The sequence below is a fragment of the Lepisma saccharinum genome, chromosome 9 (assembly GCF_977018435.1).
Source record: "Lepisma saccharinum chromosome 9, izLepSacc3.1, whole genome shotgun sequence".
Taxonomy (NCBI): Eukaryota; Metazoa; Arthropoda; class Insecta; order Zygentoma; family Lepismatidae; genus Lepisma; species Lepisma saccharinum.
This window is the reverse complement of record NC_139237.1, coordinates 57,862,171-57,882,504: the sequence shown is the minus strand read 5'-3', so window position 1 is coordinate 57,882,504 and position 20,334 is coordinate 57,862,171. Positions and strand designations below refer to the sequence as shown.

The 20,334-nt window shown below is 36.9% G+C and overlaps 1 protein-coding gene across 1 annotated transcript in view; it reads left to right on the top strand.

The window, feature by feature from the left end:
* Positions 1-20,334, top strand: part of Nos (Nitric oxide synthase) — a 248,348-nt gene that overhangs the window by 167,749 nt on the left and 60,265 nt on the right. The window contains exons 3-4 of the mRNA XM_083128230.1: positions 2,333-2,495; positions 17,212-17,303. Of these exons, the coding sequence (XP_082984356.1) occupies positions 2,333-2,495; positions 17,212-17,303 (255 nt within the window). The remainder of the gene's footprint in view (positions 1-2,332; positions 2,496-17,211; positions 17,304-20,334) is intronic.

Here is a 20,334-nt window from a genome sequence, read left to right as displayed (position 1 = left end):
CTGTAGATATCAACCTTGCAACAAGTTTTGCAAATATTTGACATGTAGTTGGGCGTAAACAGCCACGTGTAAGCTGTAAGTCCAATAAAATTTATTGTTGTTGGTATTTTACATGTAAGCTGAGACAAAATCCGACATGACATTTCATTTTGAATACGTGTTTTACCATTTATTATATCGTTGGTTCACTTCCCCCTTCCCCTGAGAGATGACTGCTGATCTTCTGGCTGGTAGGTTATGATGTTCGGTCTGCTGGACACGTTTCTCGCTTCGTTTTACAGCTAATAATGTGGTTGGTAGTTTGTCATTTTTCACAAAATTTGTGTGTTCCTTGCAACCCTGCCGTGCGCTGTTTCGCCGCAGGATATGACGTCACAGGTACGATCAAATGTTGTGTTGGGTTGCCAGCATACAGGCGGCAAAACGGTCTTTTTTGAACGCCTGTAACGTCGAATCGACGCACCAACGAGAAAAATTTTACTGGGAAAAGTTGTTTGTTTTGATGTCCTCTATGAGAATCTGTGGTCCGTGGGCGGCATTAAAATGACACCCTGTATATATATATTGGTTATTTTTACGTCTCTTTTCTACCTTTCTAGTTAATCGGGACGATTAGGATGAATGTTGACCTGATGAAGGGAATGAGCAGGTAAACTCATTAATGCACCCATATTTTACTCAGGGTTCGAACTTAAGACTTCTAACTTCGCAGTGCGTTACACTAACCACTACCGCCACGAAGACCGGTTCTTATGGTATTCTTTCAAAATAGAACTGCCATTATCGAACTTGCTATGTTAATTCATTTCTTCAGTGCGAGGAAATCCAATACATCGTATCAGTACATCAAGTAAAGATGCTAATTATTTATTTATTTATTTAATTGTAGTTGTAGTTGTCTCCAACAGAGAAAGCTTCTCCAATTATGGGAGACTTGCATACAGTTTAAATATACATACATAATTAATAATATATAAAAACACACATACACACAAATAAAGAGATACTTCACACAAATAGATATTTACAAGACAAAACAATACAAAGCCATACCTACACTCATAGTAAATGGTAACAATATACCTATCACCCATGATATATATACATGTTTAGAAATCCCTAAATGTCTGCACTTACAAGACAATAATTTCTATGATTTCTTGCGCAAACCATAATGATTGAAATTTTGTCTTGCAAACATTCAGGGAATACAAAACAATACAAAGCCCTACATACACTCATAGTAAATGATAACAAATAAATATCTCACCTATAACATATATTTATATTCAGAAGTCCTAAATATTTCTATAATTTCTTGTGTAAAACATAATGATTGCAACTTTGTTCTATAAATATTCAGGGAATACGAAAAGTCTAACTCATTATCTATCATTGATAGCTTATTGTACAAATCTAACATTTGCTGTAACGGAGAGTTTTGATACTTCTTAGTTTTAGCCATTTGACAATTCAGCAAGTTTCTATTTCGAAGATGACAACATGTAGTATTAAAAGATATTTTGCTTAAAATTTGAGCATTATCAATAAGGCCATTAATTATTTTATACAAAAATAGCTGTTGCATAAAAATTCTCCTTGACCTTAATGATGGCATGTCGATTTCTTTTTGAAGTGTATTGGTAGATAACATTTTAACATTACAATTCTTACCATGTTTTTTGGAATACAAATAACGTTGAAAGCGTTTTTGTATTTGTTCTATTTTTTCTATATATATTTTAGCTATTGGTGACCAGATTATAGATGCATATTCCAAGGTACTCCTAACCATTGCATTGTATAATAACGTGATTGCATCCAAATCCTTTAAATATTTTGACATTCTAATTACAAAACCTAATTTTTTGTATGCAATATTTACCATTTGTATTATATGAGTGGAGTACGAGAGATCCTTGTCAATTATTATACCAAGATCCTTCATAGTATTGACTCTTTCCAATTTTTGGTTGTTTATGAAGTATTCACATTGCACGTTCGATTTATTTGCAGATAATACCATGTAATAACATTTTTTTATATTGAGATCAAGTTTATTGAATTATGTATTGAAAATCAATTCATTCTGAGCCTACCTCCGTGACAGAGTGTTTAGCACAGCTCGTTACGTAGCCACGGCCCGGGTTCGAATCCCGGCCTGGGCATGAGTGTTCATTACTGAGTGTCCCTTCATCAATTTCATCATATCATCACTCATTCTCACCGTCGCAATTAACCAAAAGGGCCAGAAAAACAACACTAAATAACAAATATAATCAAATTAATTATTTCTGTGTTCCTACCTGTTTTTTCATGTCTCTGCTTCCAGGTTGAACACGCCGAATCATGTCTCTCGATGGGAGCAGGTCCAAAAGGAAGTGACGTCAACGGGAACCTACCAGCTGACGGAAACGGAACTTGTGTATGGAGCTAAGCTTGCATGGAGGAACTCCGTTCGCTGCATCGGACGAATCCAGTGGTCTAAGTTGCAGGTAAGTCTCCCTTATAGACCAATAGGTGGCCTGTTGTTTGCTGGCAGCCATCACGTGAGTGCTTCCAGCCACTAAGAGGAGCGGTGGAGAGATCACGTGCTTTGTTCCCTGCCAACCAGAGCTCGCCCCTCCCTTTGCGAGGGAAATTTGAACGCTTCGTTGCCAGCAGAGGTGAATGGAAACCAACCCACACATAGAAAGAAGGTGTTTCAGATGGGGACAGGCAAAGAATTTGCACTCCAAAGGCCTGAATAACTTATTGATATTATGTAGTTGCCTTTTCCAAGGATTCTTGTAACAGTACGCTCAATTGCCATGTTTGTACCCAACATACATTTGTCAAAAACGATCTGCGAACAACAAATCACTCTCTGGCGGGAACAGAATAAGGGTCCAGACTACTTTTATCATGAAGTCGAAATCTAATTGACACTTCTATTGAACATCATTGATAATTTTGCTCAATTTGTCCATCCTTGGAGCAATTTGAGTTCAACTGTTGTTACACATGTTTTCATAAGTTACTTTTTTAGTAATCGTAACTGTGAGTTACATTTATCAAGTTATAATATTTACTCTTGTTTACTATTTGGGAAACCTGATGGTAAGAGACCTGTAGGAAGGCCAAGACGAAGATGGAGGGACAACGTTGAGATGGACCTAAGGGAAATCGGTAGGGATGGAAAAGAGTATATAGATCTTGCTCAAGATAGGGAAAGATGGAAGGCCTGTGTTGCTGCAGCCATGAACCTTCGGGTTTAAGAAGGCTAGAGAGTTAGTTAGTTAGTTAGTTTATTATTTCTGCCAGAAGATAATTTGGGATCAATTTGAATTTCCTTACCTTCATGTTTTCATATTTAAACATATAATGTTAAATTATAATTAGATGAAACTTAATTTCGTTCTAGATCGTCATAACTGAAAACACGACAATTTGTTTGCAGTTATGACAGTTACAACTCAAGAAGATATAATAACAAAAACAAGAATATAGTAACTCTAAATGTAACAGTAACTTTTAAAGAGACTGCAATTCTGAGTTAGTTTACAAGATGAACGAAGTAATTGTAACTGTAACTCAGGAAGAGTAAGAGTAACTTTCCAAAATCTTGTCTTATCTTTATCACTGACCAAACTGATGTTGAAAACTACGCAAGTTTGCTCTTCAATTACAAATATTATGGATTATTATGGTTGAAAATAAAGCATTAAAAATAATTTGTAACACACCACCAGGTGACAGGTCAATTAATAAAACGAAATATTTTAATTATTTAAAGTTAATATTCAATAATACTTTAATGTAGAATTGGCGGAATTAGTTTCTATATTGAATTAAATATTTGTTGTGACTTTGTTAGCAATAATGTGGTTATAGAGAAAGTAATTGACTGTAAAATGCAATTAAAGTTCATTGAGATTAGCGAGGAGTTTCCATAAGTACCTTACGTCACAATAAAGTGGGTGGGAACATTTGAATAGGTTCTCATATTCACAACGTTTTTCATCATTACTACTAATGTAAGGGAATACTTCATCAGAAAATGAGTAACATTAAGAAAACTCTTCCAGAATTTACCATAGATATATAAAAACAAGCTTAGTTCGTTTCAAACTTCAGAAATATATAGCTCTGTTTAGACTTAATATTTAGCAATGACAGTAGATCGAAAGAGAGAAGATTCTATCATATCGTAACTACGAGACTTACAGAGATACGTCACAAAATATATTTCACTGACGACATCATAATACCAGCTGGTTCCAAAATAAGAGACTTAAAACAATACCGATGGTTGAAATTTGAAGAAGGTCCATAAGCAGAATTGGCTTATATTGAAGAGGGGGAATGGCTTGCCCGGGGGTAATTTTCGGGATGGGAATCGGAAGTGATCCAATCAAAAACTTCCTGAGCCACAACTCTCGCACATTAAAGCATGTAAATTGAGCTCTTTGAGACGTCGGCAGCTATTTCAGATAAGCCTAATAGGCTGATGGAAACGTGTCACCAGCAATTATTGCTACGAGAAATCAAATGAGTTAAGAAGAAGGAGTTTGACTGCATATGCGCAACAATGGAAACCTGTATCATGAGTTGTTTTTTTTATATAGGAAAGAACGTTTTCAGTCGCCCTGTTTTTCTAACTGCCATTCTACTGAGGTAAATGTGCATATTTAACATATGATATTTAGTGCCAGGGCAGATATAAGCGTGACTTCCATTCCACTAATTTTTACTGGCGCCCTTACTGCTAAGTCAGTCACAAGTTTAGAATCCTTATCAGCAGGCCGACCTTCGCGGCGGAGTGGCTAGCACAACGTGCTACGGCGCCAGGACTCCCGGGTTCGAATCCCGGCCTGGGAATACTTTGTAAGTATCCATTCATCAATTTTATCATACCATCACTCATCATCATCTTGGCGATTAGCCAAATGTGGAAGAAAAGCGAAGTAAAATAAATAAACCAAATCAATCAACCAATCACATTCTTTCCAGCATGTAAACAAATGACTTATAGAGATAACATATACTAATCGGATTCAAAGTTATGGATACTCGAGTTTGGGCTCTAATTAAAAATTAACCAGTTGACCTATGTAAAAACGAGTTACATAAATAATTAGCTTATTCAATTCTGCATTAAGCTATGGTAACCAATTTTCTTTCGAATATGCCTTCAATTTTTTATCGTCGTGAGAACAAAAGACGTTTTCGTTTCTTTGTGTTTTCTAAACGACCTCTCTTTGAGGTTCTATAAATAAGAAACATATGGTCCGACCGTGATGATATTTAAATGCAATCCAGGAAGAAAGGCTTTAAACACGATTCTTAATTTTAAGAGCTTTTAAATCGGCCAAAGAAAGGTTCTTGTCAATTTTGTGAAACAACTTTTTCTTAGTATTGGGGGCCTTCCCGATGGCGCAGTGGTAGCGTTGTCGCCTTGTAATCAAGGGTCGCGGGTACGATTCCCGGTGGAGGCACATTGTGGTTCGGATACCACTTTAAACTGTAGGTGCAGTCCCGATCAGACTTACTGTGCATAAAGTGGACTTAAAACACCAAATCAATCAATCAATCTTAGTATTGGGTAGTCCTACAAATGCGATCTTGGTCTTGTTTTCAAGCTTCGCAATGTGAATTGAGTGATAAGAGGTTTTAGAAACAGTTGCAAAGTGCTTCCAGAACAAAACAAATATGGTATTTGTTGTACTTATTTGCTATGTTAGGCCCGTTGATCACCATTCATTCCTAGCGTGAAAGGACAGACGAACCCAGAAACTGCTATAATGTCATGTGTGGTGATTCGAATATCTTGTAATTATAAATCGTAATTTCCCCACAGACCACCATCCACCCTTGTGTGTGAATGAAGGTTGTTACGTAATCAAGTTCACGCCTTGCAGACGATAACTACGTCAAGGAAGCATAGCTTGATCTTATCTGCCTTCTACTGGTAGTTTTCGAAAACTGTGCCTCAGTTCTGTGCTGGCAAAATGTTATTAGTTGCCAGTTACCATCACGTCTTCTACCACGCAAGTGGGTTGCGGTACAAAGTCGGGTTCTCGCAAACCCATGCTTCCGTGGCTTATATGGGGTGCCTTGTTAACTGTTTTTGACTGCACGGAGTATGGAGTTTTCGTTGAGTGAATCCACGTATCTGAGGGATACAATTTTTTGTGACTCAAGCCCCGTTTACACCGGTGTTGCTAACAAATGTTGGTAACATTCCTAAAAACGCTTGTGAATTTGTCGACAACACCTCATGTTAGTAACAGATTTCCCCTGTCGTCAACAGAAATTTTGTTATCCACAAGAAGTCGGTAAAGATCAAAGAATTTTAGCAATATTTGTTACCAACACATGTTAACAGAGCCTCTTCGATGTTAACAGCATTTTCCCCGCTTCCTCTCCGCCTATATAATGCCAGTGACAGCGAGTTCGAGAGCATCGTTTCTTGCGAGATGTGTTTTGTTTTATAATGTATATATCATGGAAAATCTTTTTAGTGAGATGGAGTGGTCAAAGGATCAAGTGCTGAACTTAGTTAAGTTGTTCCGCGAGAAGCCTCTCCTTTGGGAACACACTTGTCCACAATTTAAAGCCAAAAACCACTTCCGCTAGTTCTTGCCCGCAGTGAAGATCTCACCCAAAATCTTCTTGGTCTTCTCTGTTGCGCTAAAATGACACATAATGCCACACTCGACAGCCAGCTGAGGTCATGCAGCCAAAATGTTAACAAAAGTTTTTAACAAAAAATTAAGTCAAACTAGTGTTCTGGTTATCAACATTTGTTGACAACATCTGTTGCTAACCGGGTTAGTAACAAAAGTTAATAACATTTGTTGGTAACATTCGGTATACACGCGGCTTCAATGAAGTGCATTAATGTTTTCTTTCTATTTAACGTAAATCTCGCATCGCACACTCATTTTTTGTAAAAGATCAACGTACTTGTAACTTGCATAAATCCAACCTGCCGACACTTTCGATTTCATCTGAGTTACTGGGAAACAACGTTGACCACGGTAGCGACCAGTGTGAGTGTTATTTAGGTATGTATGAGTGCTATTAAAACTTTTGCTAATAATTTTTCCCCCTTGTTAAATCATTGATTTTCTTGAGATATTACGTGTATTAAGTGCTCAGAATAATACTATTTGGGAAGAGAATAGATTAGGAAACTTAAGTTATTCATGAGGGATATGTATTTATATAAGATTGTTATTGATGATTGATATTAACCTTGTTAAAATACTTTCTGTCCTATTTTTGGGGCCTTTACCCACTGTACCTCCTCGAGAATTACGTCTATTTTTTAATCGACAGATTTCAATGTTTTAGGTAATATAAAAGTGGTTCCAGCTTTAGGAAAGTACAAATAACGGAGATATTTGATCCCAAAGAATGGCCCATGTAAGTTAAAATCTGCAATTTCAGAGTACTTTCGCCGCTTTTTTTTTAGTAAACACTGCTTGTAAAGGTAAAGGTAAAAAAAGGTAAAGTGTTCCCCTGTGCTTAGCACCACGCCATGAAGGCGTATAGGGGGTGTGGGGGGTAACGCCCCACACTTTCTTGATCACACTGCTTGTATGAACACTAAAATGGCGATAGAACACGTCAAAAATAACTATCAGTACCAAACCTAACAATCCTAACCTAACTAGGTAAAATTATAGCTGCTGTTGTGGTAAGTTGTTTTAGGTGATATATTCACTTGCGCGAAGCCATAGGGCTACACGGTAAACTAACATGCTAAGGCAACAAACGTACTTTACTTCACAATAACACATTTCCGAGAGCTAAAATCAACTGAAAACGTTCATAAACAACAAAATCTTCATAAACCATGCAAAATATTTCACTTTCTCCAGAGGTTACAGAGGGTCAAGGGTACCCTATTTTTTAACTACATTGGTTTAATAAACAAGTTAATCCCAAATCTAAAAGCAAAAATATTTTTTGACACTGTCTTGCCTTCTTAACTAAATAAACTCGTCGCAGGTTAAATAGCATTTTGAATTCAATTTTGTGATAGATAATTTACCTGTATATAAGAAATATTAAAATAAATGTAACAACACCTTACATAACATTCGTAACAAACCCAAAAGATGGCTAACCGTTACAAAAACAATCGTAGCAAAGGCAAAAGTGGCCTATCTGCTACACGTTTTAAAATTTTATATATATTTTACTCCTAAACGAGAATTTTGTAAGTTTCTATAATATTTAAAAGGTAGGATGAAACAAATTAGTTTTTGCAATAGAATGCTGTTGAATATTATTTACCTAACACATGAAGTCATGCAAAAACAATTCATGATGACAAGAAAATATGAAATGTTTTCATAGGTATAAAATGAAGATAAGATGGAGACAACAACTCTATCAAAATCAAAATTATCAGTTGAATTCGTATGATCCCAATAAACTCATTTAATAGTGTGCTGCAGGAAATATAACCAATTGATGAAAACAACGTTTCGTACATTCTAATAGCTTTTATATAAAACTGATTTGGATCCCCCTCTGTTCGTTTGGAATTCCATATTCCAAATCAGGTATAAGGATGTCACAGATTAAAAAATCATTACGAGATTAAAATAATATACTTTTGTATGTATAATGATGTAGGCTGTCCAATTTTGGATCCTTTCCTTGTAAACAAGGTGTCCCGGGTTCGATATCTGGTGTAAATGATGGTTGAGATTCCACTTTAAACATAGCCTTTTAGCCTATCTGTGCAAAAAGTAAACTTAAGACAAACTTCATCATCATAATATTAGTTGACTACAAAAAATCTCAAATGCAGCAGCACCTTCCATAATAAATGAAGAATGGAAGAATCACCTTCAAGATCGGTGCTACTGTGTGTTGGGGTCAGAATTGAATTTAAAATAAACAGTAAATAACATTCGTTGCAAAACAACTTGCGTTAAAAGTTACTTCGGTAGAGAGTAGATGTCTTAAACCGTAGGATATGGCCCCCTACTTTTTAGAGCTAATTATATTCAGGATATTCGATTATTTTTTACTTTTTCTGACAACTGTGGAAATAATACTCGTCGAATGAATGCAAAAGGGGACATTATTATCCGGATTATCTGGGAATTTTAAAATCTCCACGAAGACGTAAATGACGTACCTCCTTTTCACAGAACTTCCTTTCGTGGAGAAATGGGATGTCCCTGTCGCATCCATTGCACAGAGAGCGATTCACCATTTCGGGAGTTGGTGGGAGGGGACGTTTGAAATACGCCTTTGTTTGCCTGGAAGAAACGTGGGTTCTTTGCGTTGCCTCTCAAGGTAAACGCAAAGCTATCTGCTCTCGTGTAGTTCCTTGGAGAAACGAAAGATGTCGCTCAGATATAGTTCTTGTCGGGCGTATGCTCTTCTTGAATTAGCGTCACTTGTCAACCGTAATGCACAACTTTGACCAGGTATTTTGGTAAAAGGTAAAGTGTTCCCCTGTGCATAGCACCACGCCATGAAGGCGTATAGGGGGTGTGGGGGTAACGCCCCACACTTTCTTGATCCGGTCGTGAGTGGGGGTGATGTATTTTGGACTAGTTTTATTTTTAATCTAAATTGAAATTACTGCGTTACTAACAACTATTACTTGTTTGTTTGTAAATGTGCAAATTCCTTTCCAATTAGGTATATTTCTATCTAATAAGTCCCCAATATTATCAACAAATATTACCTCAAGAATATTTGGAAATATATGGAAATTATGAAATGAGAATTTATGCTAATACAATTAGTTCTTTACACTTTGGGTTCATCTTAAAATGTACGCGCTCGCGTGTATACATATGTAGCTAATATGAGCGTACTAAAATATCAAGAACACAGGATAGTAGTGTAATTGGCTATATTATAAACTCGAGAAAGTATGAACCCCCCTCGAGCAGATTTGCCTACACTTAAAACAAGCTCAACATGAGCATATGAGCTTTTTGCTCAAGTGTGGAACCCTGTCTAATCCAAGATTTTTGGAAAAATGCCCTCAAAATTTTTCTGAGAAAGTATGACCCCTCTCAGATTGATTTGCCTACACTTATAAAAGGCACTTCTGTGAGATTGTTGTCCATAAACTTGTCAAAAATATGCCCCTCTTGATATTTTTTTTGGCCACACTTAAAACTAGGCCAAGACACACCCACCTACACCCATATATACACATACATACACACCCACCCACACCCACCCACACCCACACACACACCCACACACCCACACACACACACACACACACACACACACACACATATTGATCTTGACCTTGACCTTGACCTTGACCCTGACGTTGACGTTGACGTTGACGTTGACGTTGATGTTGACCTTGACGTTGGCCCTGACCTTGACCTTGACCACACCCACCCACATACACACCTACACCCACCTACACCCACCCACATACACACCTACACCCACCCACACCCACCCAGATGTTTTCAATGCGGTCCGTGATTAGGCTATATAAAAGATTTTGCATTGCATATCAGCCAGTATTGTGAGAGCTGTTGAAGAGAAAGGTTGTGTTGTTGCAGTGCTTCTCATATTTTTTTAAACACAAAAATACTGCAGATTTGTATAAATTGAATTACAAATCTATTTTGACTTAATATACAGAATTTTTGACAACCTGTCATAGGTTTATTAAGTATAGAGTTTTGATTTGAACCCCAAGAAATTTTATATAAATACCAAAGCCAAAAATATTAACACACACACACACATATACACACACACACATATACACACACACACACACACACAAATCACACTGCTGAACCCAACTGATATTTTTTATTAAGTATAGAGTTTTGATTTGAACCCCAAGAAATTTTATATAAATACCAAAGCCAAAAATATTAACACACATACACACATACACATATACACACACACACATACTAAATATACAAAACACACTGCTGAACCCAACTGATATTTTTTATTAAGCATAGAATTTTGATTTGAACCCCAAGAAATTGTATATAATAAACAACAACAAAAATGCCGAATCAAAAATATTGCAATCAGTGTAATAAGAATATATCCAGCCCCAATTTGGATAAGCACCAAAAGAATTGTAATCCAGATAAAAGCAGAATTCTCACAAAAATTTGCCCAAAATGCCATAGAGAATATAGCATGCAATACTTCACATATAAACATACAGATACTTCTTCTGCACAGTCATCAACATTGCCAAACAAAATTGATTGGAAATATTTGTGTGATTGCCCTGTATAGCTTGGATTGCAAGGCCATATTTTGTAATTTTGTAGACCAGGAACTTGACCCTGTGCACCAGAAACAGGCCATAAGATGTTTATCTACAAATTATGAATACCTGATGATGTGCATGTATTTCCAGGATGACAATAAAACAATTACAGATGTGAGCAGGTGCGGGCAGCCCACTGTGCCCAATATTGAATCTGCAAAAATTTGTTGCACTGATGTGAAGAGCATATTGAAAATTAAACTTGTTAGAATTGACAATGTTCGTATCACCGATAAGAATAATTATTATAAGATTACAGATATGTTTTCAGGTTTATTTTTTTGTTTAGATTATGAAGTTGTTAGAGCATATAATCACAGAACATGTAGCAGATATTATTACAGTGATGGCCCATATGTTGCTGAGTACATATACAGGGACAAGACTGAAGTGTTTGTAACAGCAGAGCTTGAAAAATACAGAAACATAAAATCAATAAAACATCTCATACATCCAAATTGTTGCAGGTTGTCTTATCTTATAGAGGTTTGTTCTGAGTACAATTATATCTTATCAATTATGAACAGCTCTGCTGCATGTTGTGATGATGAATATCTAGTCCCTAAACCTAACAGAGCTGTGCAGTGATGTTGTTATTGGGAACAGGATTCAAATCCTACACAGATTTATGGATAGGAGTGAAGAATTAATTTTTGCCATGAAATTATATCTAGATACTCAATATCCCTGTGCAATAATGCTGTTATTGGGAACAGGATTCAAATCCTACACAGATACAGATTCTTGCTGAGCTTAATAGGTGATTGTCATGGAAGATACTCAATATTTCTGCTGTTATTAGGTACAAAATTCAATTACACAGACACAGATATAATATCTAGATAAATAATAATGCATACAGAACTGTGGTTTCTATAAATCTATACTCAATATCCCTATACCTGACAGCTGTGCGGTGATGCTGTTTTTGGGAACAAGATTCAAATCCCACACAGAAACAGATTTTTGCTGGGCTTAGAACTATTATGGATAGGTGATTGCCATGAAATAATATCCCTATACCTGACAGAGCTGTGCAGTGATGCTGTTATTGGGAATAATTTTAACAGAGCTGTGTTTTCCATAAATCTATACTCAATATCCCTATACCTGACAGAGCTGTGCAGTGATGCTGTTATTGGAACAGGATTCAAATATACAGATTCTTGCTAAACTTAGAACTATGCCATGAACAAAACTGTGCGGTGATATAATTATTGGGAACAAGCTTCAAATCCCCGCACAAATACAGATTCTTGCTGAGCTTAGAGTGAAGATACCAGTGATATAATTATTGGGAACAGGATTCAAATTTTGGAACTATTATGGATAGGTGATTACCATGAAGATACTCAATATTTTTTGTTATTAGGTACAAGATTCAATTATACAGATACAAAAATATTCATTAACAGAGCTGTGCGGTGATGTTGTTATTGGGAACAGGATTCAAATCCTACACAGATACAGAGCCTTGGAATTATTATGGATAGGTGATTGCCATGAACATAGATACTCAATATCCCTATACATGACAGAGCTGTGCAATAATGTTATTATTGGGAATTGGAACTTAGGTACAAGATTCAATTACACAGATACAGACACGGAAATAATATCTAGATAATAATTTTTAACAGAGCTGTAGTTTCCATAAATTTATACTCAATATCCTATACCGTGCAGTGATGCTGTTATTGGGAACAAGCTTCAAATCTCACACAGATATAGAGTTTTGGAATTATTATAGATAAGTGATTGCCATGAAGATATATATTTTCAATATCCTATTAGACACAAACACAGTATCAATAAATTTATAATATTTTTATATTTAATAGAACTGTGCTGTGATGTTGTTATTGGGAACAGGATTCAAATCATAGATAGGTGATTGCCATGAGGATAGAGATTAGACACAGACACAGAAATAATATTTATCAATAAATTTATAATATCCCTATACCTGACAAAACTATGCAGTGATGCTATTATTGGGAACAAGCTTCAAATCATGGATAGGTGATTGTCATGAGGATAGATATTAGACACAGATACAGAAATAATATTTTCCATAAATCTATACTCAATATTCTTATACCTGACAGAGCTGTGCGGTGATGTTGTTATTGGGAACAGGATTCAAATCATGGATAGGTGATTGTCATGAGGATAGATATTAGATACAGACACAGAAATAATATTTTCCATCAATCTATACTCAATATCCCTATACCTGACAGAACTGTGCGGTTAATATTATTAGGAACAAGTTTTAAATCTTACACAGATATAGAGCGGAATTATTATGGATAGGTGATTGCCATGAGGATAGATACTCAATATCTCTGCTGTTATTGGACACAAACACAGAGAATGAAATAATATTTAATAACATAAATCTATACTCAATATCCCTATACCTAACAGAGCTGTGTAGTGATGCTGTTATTGGGAACAGAATTCAAATCATGGATAGGTGATTGCTATGAGGATAGATATTAGATATAGATATAGAAATAATATTTATCTATAAATCTATACTCAATATCCCTATATTTAATAGAGCTGTGTAGTGATGCTGTTATTGGGAACAGGATTCAAATCATGGATAGGTGATTGCCCTATACCTAACAAAGCTGTGCGGTGATATAATTATTGGGAACAGGATTCAAATCTTACACAGATACAGAGCGGAATTATTATGGATAGGTGATTGTCATGAAGATAGATATTAGACACAAATACAAACAGATACAGAGCCTTGCTGAGCTTGGAATTATTATAGATAGGTAATTGTCATAAAGAACACAGAGAATGAAATAATATCTAGTAAATAAATTTTTGTAAATCTATACTCAATATCCTTTTGACAGAGCTGTGCGGTCTCAATGTTATTGGGAACAGGATTCAAATCATGGATAAGTGATTGCCATGAAGAGGTAAATAATATTTATCCATAAATCTATACTCAATATCCCTATACCTGACAGAGCTGTGCGGTGAAGCTGTTATTGAGAGGATTCAAATCCTACACAGATACAAATCCTTGCTGAGCTTAGAATTATTATAGATAGGTGTGTTATTGAGAACAGCATTCAAATCCTACACAGATACAAATCCTTGCTGTGCTTAGAATTATTATGGATAAGTGATTGCCATGAAGATAGATATTAGACACAAATTTTATAAATCTATACTCAATATCCCTATACCTTACAGAGCTGTGCGGTGATGCTGTTATTGGGAACAAGCTTCAATGTTGAGCTTGGAATTATTATGGATAAGTGATTGCCATGAAGATAGATATTAGACACAAACACAGAGAATGAAATCATAAATCTATACTCAATATCCCTATACCTGACAGAGCTGTGTGGTGATGCTGTTATTGGGAACAAGCTTCAATGTTGAGCTTGGAATTATTATGGATAAGTGATTGCCATGAAGATAGATATTAGACACAAATTTTATAAATCTATACTCAATATCCCTATACCTTACAGAGCTGTGCGGTGATGCTGTTATTGGGAACAAGCTTTAATACTGAGCTTGGAATTATTATAGATAGGCATGAAGATAGATATTAGATACAGACACAGAAAATAAAATAATATTTAGTATTAATTCTATACTTAATATCCCTATCTCTAACAATTACAAATTCCACACAGATACAGAGCCTTGCTGAGCTTGGAATTATTATGGACAGGTGATTACTATGGAAATAACATCTAATAGAGCCTTGCTGATATTTCTACAGCATGGAACTGTTATGAATCCCTAACAGAGCTGTGTTGTATAGGTACAAATCTCACACATAGATATAGAGCCTTGTTGATATTGTTATTGTCATAATCCCTATCTCTAACAGAGCTGTGTTGTGTAGGCTGCCTTGAAAATATTATTTACTCTTGCTGATATGTTATGGATAAGATGTGAATAATACATACCCTAATAATCTGATTCTGATATTTTCCACCATTGTTCCTTTATAAACGTTTCAACATACGTTCCAGCAAAACTGGAGCATGCAGATTCAATATTGGGCACAGTGGGCTGCCCGCACCTGCTCACATCTGTAATTGTTTTATTGTCATCCTGGAAATACATGCACATCATCAGGTATTCATAATTTGTAGATAAACATCTTATGGCCTGTTTCTGGTGCACAGGGTCAAGTTCCTGGTCTACAAAATTACAAAATATGGCCTTGCAATCCAAGCTATACAGGGCAATCACACAAATATTTCCAATCAATTTTGTTTGGCAATGTTGATGACTGTGCAGAAGAAGTATCTGTATGTTTATATGTGAAGTATTGCATGCTATATTCTCTATGGCATTTTGGGCAAATTTTTGTGAGAATTCTGCTTTTATCTGGATTACAATTCTTTTGGTGCTTATCCAAATTGGGGCTGGATATATTCTTATTACACTGATTGCAATATTTTTGATTCGGCATTTTTGTTGTTGTTTATTATATACAATTTCTTGGGGTTCAAATCAAAATTCTATGCTTAATAAAAAATATCAGTTGGGTTCAGCAGTGTGTTTTGTATATTTAGTATGTGTGTGTGTGTATATGTGTATGTGTGTATGTGTGTTAATATTTTTGGCTTTGGTATTTATATAAAATTTCTTGGGGTTCAAATCAAAACTCTATACTTAATAAAAAATATCAGTTGGGTTCAGCAGTGTGATTTGTGTGTGTGTGTGTGTGTATATGTGTGTGTGTGTATATGTGTGTGTGTGTGTTAATATTTTTGGCTTTGGTATTTATATAAAATTTCTTGGGGTTCAAATCAAAACTCTATACTTAATAAACCTATGACAGGTTGTCAAAAATTCTGTATATTAAGTCAAAATAGATTTGTAATTCAATTTATACAAATCTGCAGTATTTTTGTGTTTAAAAAAATATGAGAAGCACTGCAACAACACAACCTTTATCTTCAACAGCTCTCACAATACTGGCTGATATGCAATGCAAAATCTTTTATATAGCCTAAGCACGGACCGCATTGAAAACATCTGGGTGGGTGTGGGTGGGTGTAGGTGTGTATGTGGGTGGGTGTAGGTGGGTGTAGGTGTGTATGTGGGTGGGTGTGGTCAAGGTCAAGGTCAGGGTCAACGTCAACGTCAACGTCAACGTCAACGTCAACGTCGGGGTCAACGTCAACGTCAACATCAACGTCAACGTCAACGTCAACGTCAGGGTCAATTCAAGGTCAAGGTCAAGATCAATATGTGTGTGTGTGTGTGTGTGTGTGTGTGTGGGTGTGTGTGTGGGTGTGGGTGGGTGTGGGTGGGTGTGGGTGGGTGTGGGTGGGTGTGTATGTATGTGTATATATGGGTGTAAGTGGGTGTGTCTTGGCCTAGTTTTAAGTGTGGCCAAAAAAAATATCAAGAGGGGCATATTTTTGACAAGTTTATGGACAACAATCTCACAGAAGTGCCTTTTATAAGTGTAGGCAAATCAATCTGAGAGGGGTCATACTTTCTCAGAAAAATTTTGAGGGCATTTTTCCAAAAATCTTGGATTAGACAGGGTTCCACACTTGAGCAAAAAGCTCATATGCTCATGTTGAGCTTGTTTTAAGTGTAGGCAAATCTGCTCGAGGGGGGTTCATACTTTCTCGAGTTTATAATATAGCCAATTACACTACTCAGGATTTATTTCCTTTAAAGTTTTCGTAAATTCATAAAATACAGTTTTGGAATATTGTCTTTATTCTACTTTACTATTGTTGTAAATATATCAATCCTGTTTTATTTTCTTATTTTTGAAATTTATGTTTAGTCTTTCAATGAACTTTTATTGTTATCTTGCGTGAGAAACAAACAAACTATGAAGAAAGTGTTATTTTTGTTTCAGATGAAAATGTTTTATTTTACTGTATCCTTTTATTTTCCAGGTGTTCGACTGTAGATATGTGACAACTACAAGTGGTATGTTTGAAGCTCTGTGCAACCACATTAAGTACAGCACGAATAAAGGAAACATCAGGTAACATGGATAATTTTCTCACTATTAGTTTAATCTTGTGTATGCATGTTTCTGTATGTGGCCACTTTATATTATTCCTCTCTTAAAATTGAATACAGAAACGGTAGGGTTTGTAAATGCATCTTGCTCTTGCATTAGATAACAATTGAATCTCTGGTCTAAACGTCTGGTAAACAGAAGAACGAAACATCAGCTTCTTTTTTCTTTTCAAACTCACTAACAAGAAATGAAATTCCTCCTCTCTTCTTTCAAAAGTAGTTCTTTATGTTACTCGTCCGAAACTCGTATCAAGAAAGCAACTCTTTGCGATTCGTTGAAGTCGTGAGAAATCTACCGAAATGGCTCCCCTTCGAAGAATATATATACACTGTCCCAGGAATCTCTGAAGTGATCGAACAAAACCAAGTCTCTGCGAAGGTAGTGACTCCACAGGGATTGGCCAATGAACGCGTTATGGGGAACGGGACTGCGTAGAAGGGAAAAAGCGACTACAGCTACCAGCCTTTGCAGGAGCGTGTACCACATCGCTTCACCCACTTGCTTTTCCTCTTCTCTACCATTATGCGCGACCTTGTGCAGAGAAATTCCATGATAGAATACAGCTTATGTAATGACTGGCATACAGCTGGACACGTTATCCCAATTTTCTCATCATATTCATACATCACACATCATCTATTATTTAGTAGCAAATATATTAATTTAACTAATCAATACCAATCGGTATCGGAAAGTACCAGTTTGAATTTATTTACTGATATCGTCCGATACTTCTCCGGCATTTTCGTATTTCATGTCTTTGATGTGCTACACTTCCGCAGAATCTAATTATGGTGTAAATTATGCAAAATTTGAAGTTTTGTGGGAAAAACGTTTGTGATTGCATAACATATACAACCTTGGTGACAATGAAGTTCGACCAGAAAGGAATACGTGATGAAATGCACAGAGGCATAGGCGGTGGAATGGGTGACCCGCAGAAGTGACACATGTGTGTAAGAGGAGGCGTGTGAGCAGGCAAGAATCGTGATCCCAGCATGTTGCACCCAAGGTCACGTAAAGAACGAAAACGGGCAACTATACGCGTGACATTGAACTTCGACCAGGCATCAGACCAATACGGAAAATTCCAGATAGTGGCGCATTCGACGGAAGCATGACGTCACGGACACGATAAGGGAGTCCGCCGTATATAAGCGCGTGCTGTGCACCGAGGAACCGCAGTGCATCATCACCATGGCCAGGGGCAATCCTATTGACAACACCGTGAAGAGATGAGTGTTGGAGTTGCAACGGGATGGACTCAGTGAACGGGAAATAGGGCGCCAACTGAACTTACCCAAGTCAACCGTCCACTGCATCATCAAACACCACCAAAATACGGGTACTACAGAGCCAGGTAAGGCCCCCGGTCGAAAACGCCTGCTGAGCGTGCGTGACCTACGGATATTTAGGCGCTATATCCAGACCAACAATCATGTTTCTGTTGCCGAATTACGACTGTGGACTCGAGAACGCTTTCACATTAAAGTGTCAACCAGAACCATTCGCCGTTACCTACAGCGATGCGGTTACCGAGTGTACAAGGTGAAACGTAAACTCTTCCTTTCCATGTTGAACAAAGGCAATCGACTACGGTGGGCACGAATGTACCGGGGATGGACATTTCGGCAGTGGAACAGGGTTTTGTGGACGGACGAATCCATTTTCAATGTTGTGTACGGGAAAATACGGAAAACAGTAATTTGTCGGAAGGAGAAACAGAATGAAGCAAAATGTTATGCACGTCGGGTAAAGAAACCTGCGTCAGTGATGGTATGGGGATGCATGACGGCATCTGGGGTTGGCCCACTACACGTCTGTGAGGGCATTGTGAATGCACACGCCTATACACGCATACTGGAGCGGCATCTTCCCACAGTGCGAAGGCACCTGTTCCACAGGCGGCGTCTCATCTTTCAACACGACAATGCCAGGCCTCATACAGCGCGGCTGACAAGAGAATGGTTGACTCGCCATCACGTGCGAACTCTGCCATGGCCACCATCGAGTCCCGACCTCTCGGCCATTGAGAATGTGTGGCGTGTTCTTAAGCGACGTGTGCAACAGAGGGGACCCACGACAGTGGCTGCTCTTATCGCCTGCCTGCAGGAGGAATGGCACCGCATCGATGTGGAATACCTTGAACGACTCGTCCCCAGCATGCCCCCACGCATTGCCACAGTTATTCGCCGACGGGACGGCGTCACACCATGGTAAACAGGATCCCCTCTAACAGTGGTCGAACTTCAATGTCACGTGTAGATGGACGAAAATGTTTTATTTTGTGTGGACACCATACATTGCTGCGTTGCAGCGGAAATTTATGTTTTCCTTTGTTCCATGTAGCCTGCTGAATAAAATATGTTCAGCATATGCATGTGTTATCCTTCTTTCACAACGCACTCCTTTATTTGTGACTGGTCGAACATAATTGTCACTAAGGTTGTATTTTAATATTCTGATTGAGTTCTTGAATATTTTAAATCAAAACTCTTTGTAAATTGATGCATATAATTGGAATTGAATTCTTACACACTAATATTAATCAATTTTTAATAACTTTTAGTTACTACAATTTTCATTGGTATCGGTAAGAGTATCGGGATTGATAAGGGTATCCGTTGAAAGTGGTATCGGTTTAGCCCTACTGTTAAAGTAAACCATCTAAAATGGTTAGTTTTTTTGTTGTTTATCTAAGTTGTAAAATCTACCTGTTCTTAATTTTTGTAGTTCCTAGGTTTATTAATTGTCAAAAGAAATTCCACTGTTAAGTGACTCATTGCATTGCCCTGGTAATATATAAATAAATAAACAATCAGGTTTGTTATCACTAGGGCTCGGATAGTTATGTACTAAAAAAAATGCAAAATATGCACTAAAAAGTGTAAAATATGCACTTAAATATGCACTTTAAAAACCCAAACGCTGTATATTACAAACTATGAAAAATTACATGCCAGGCAATAAATATGCATTATTCTGAATGCTC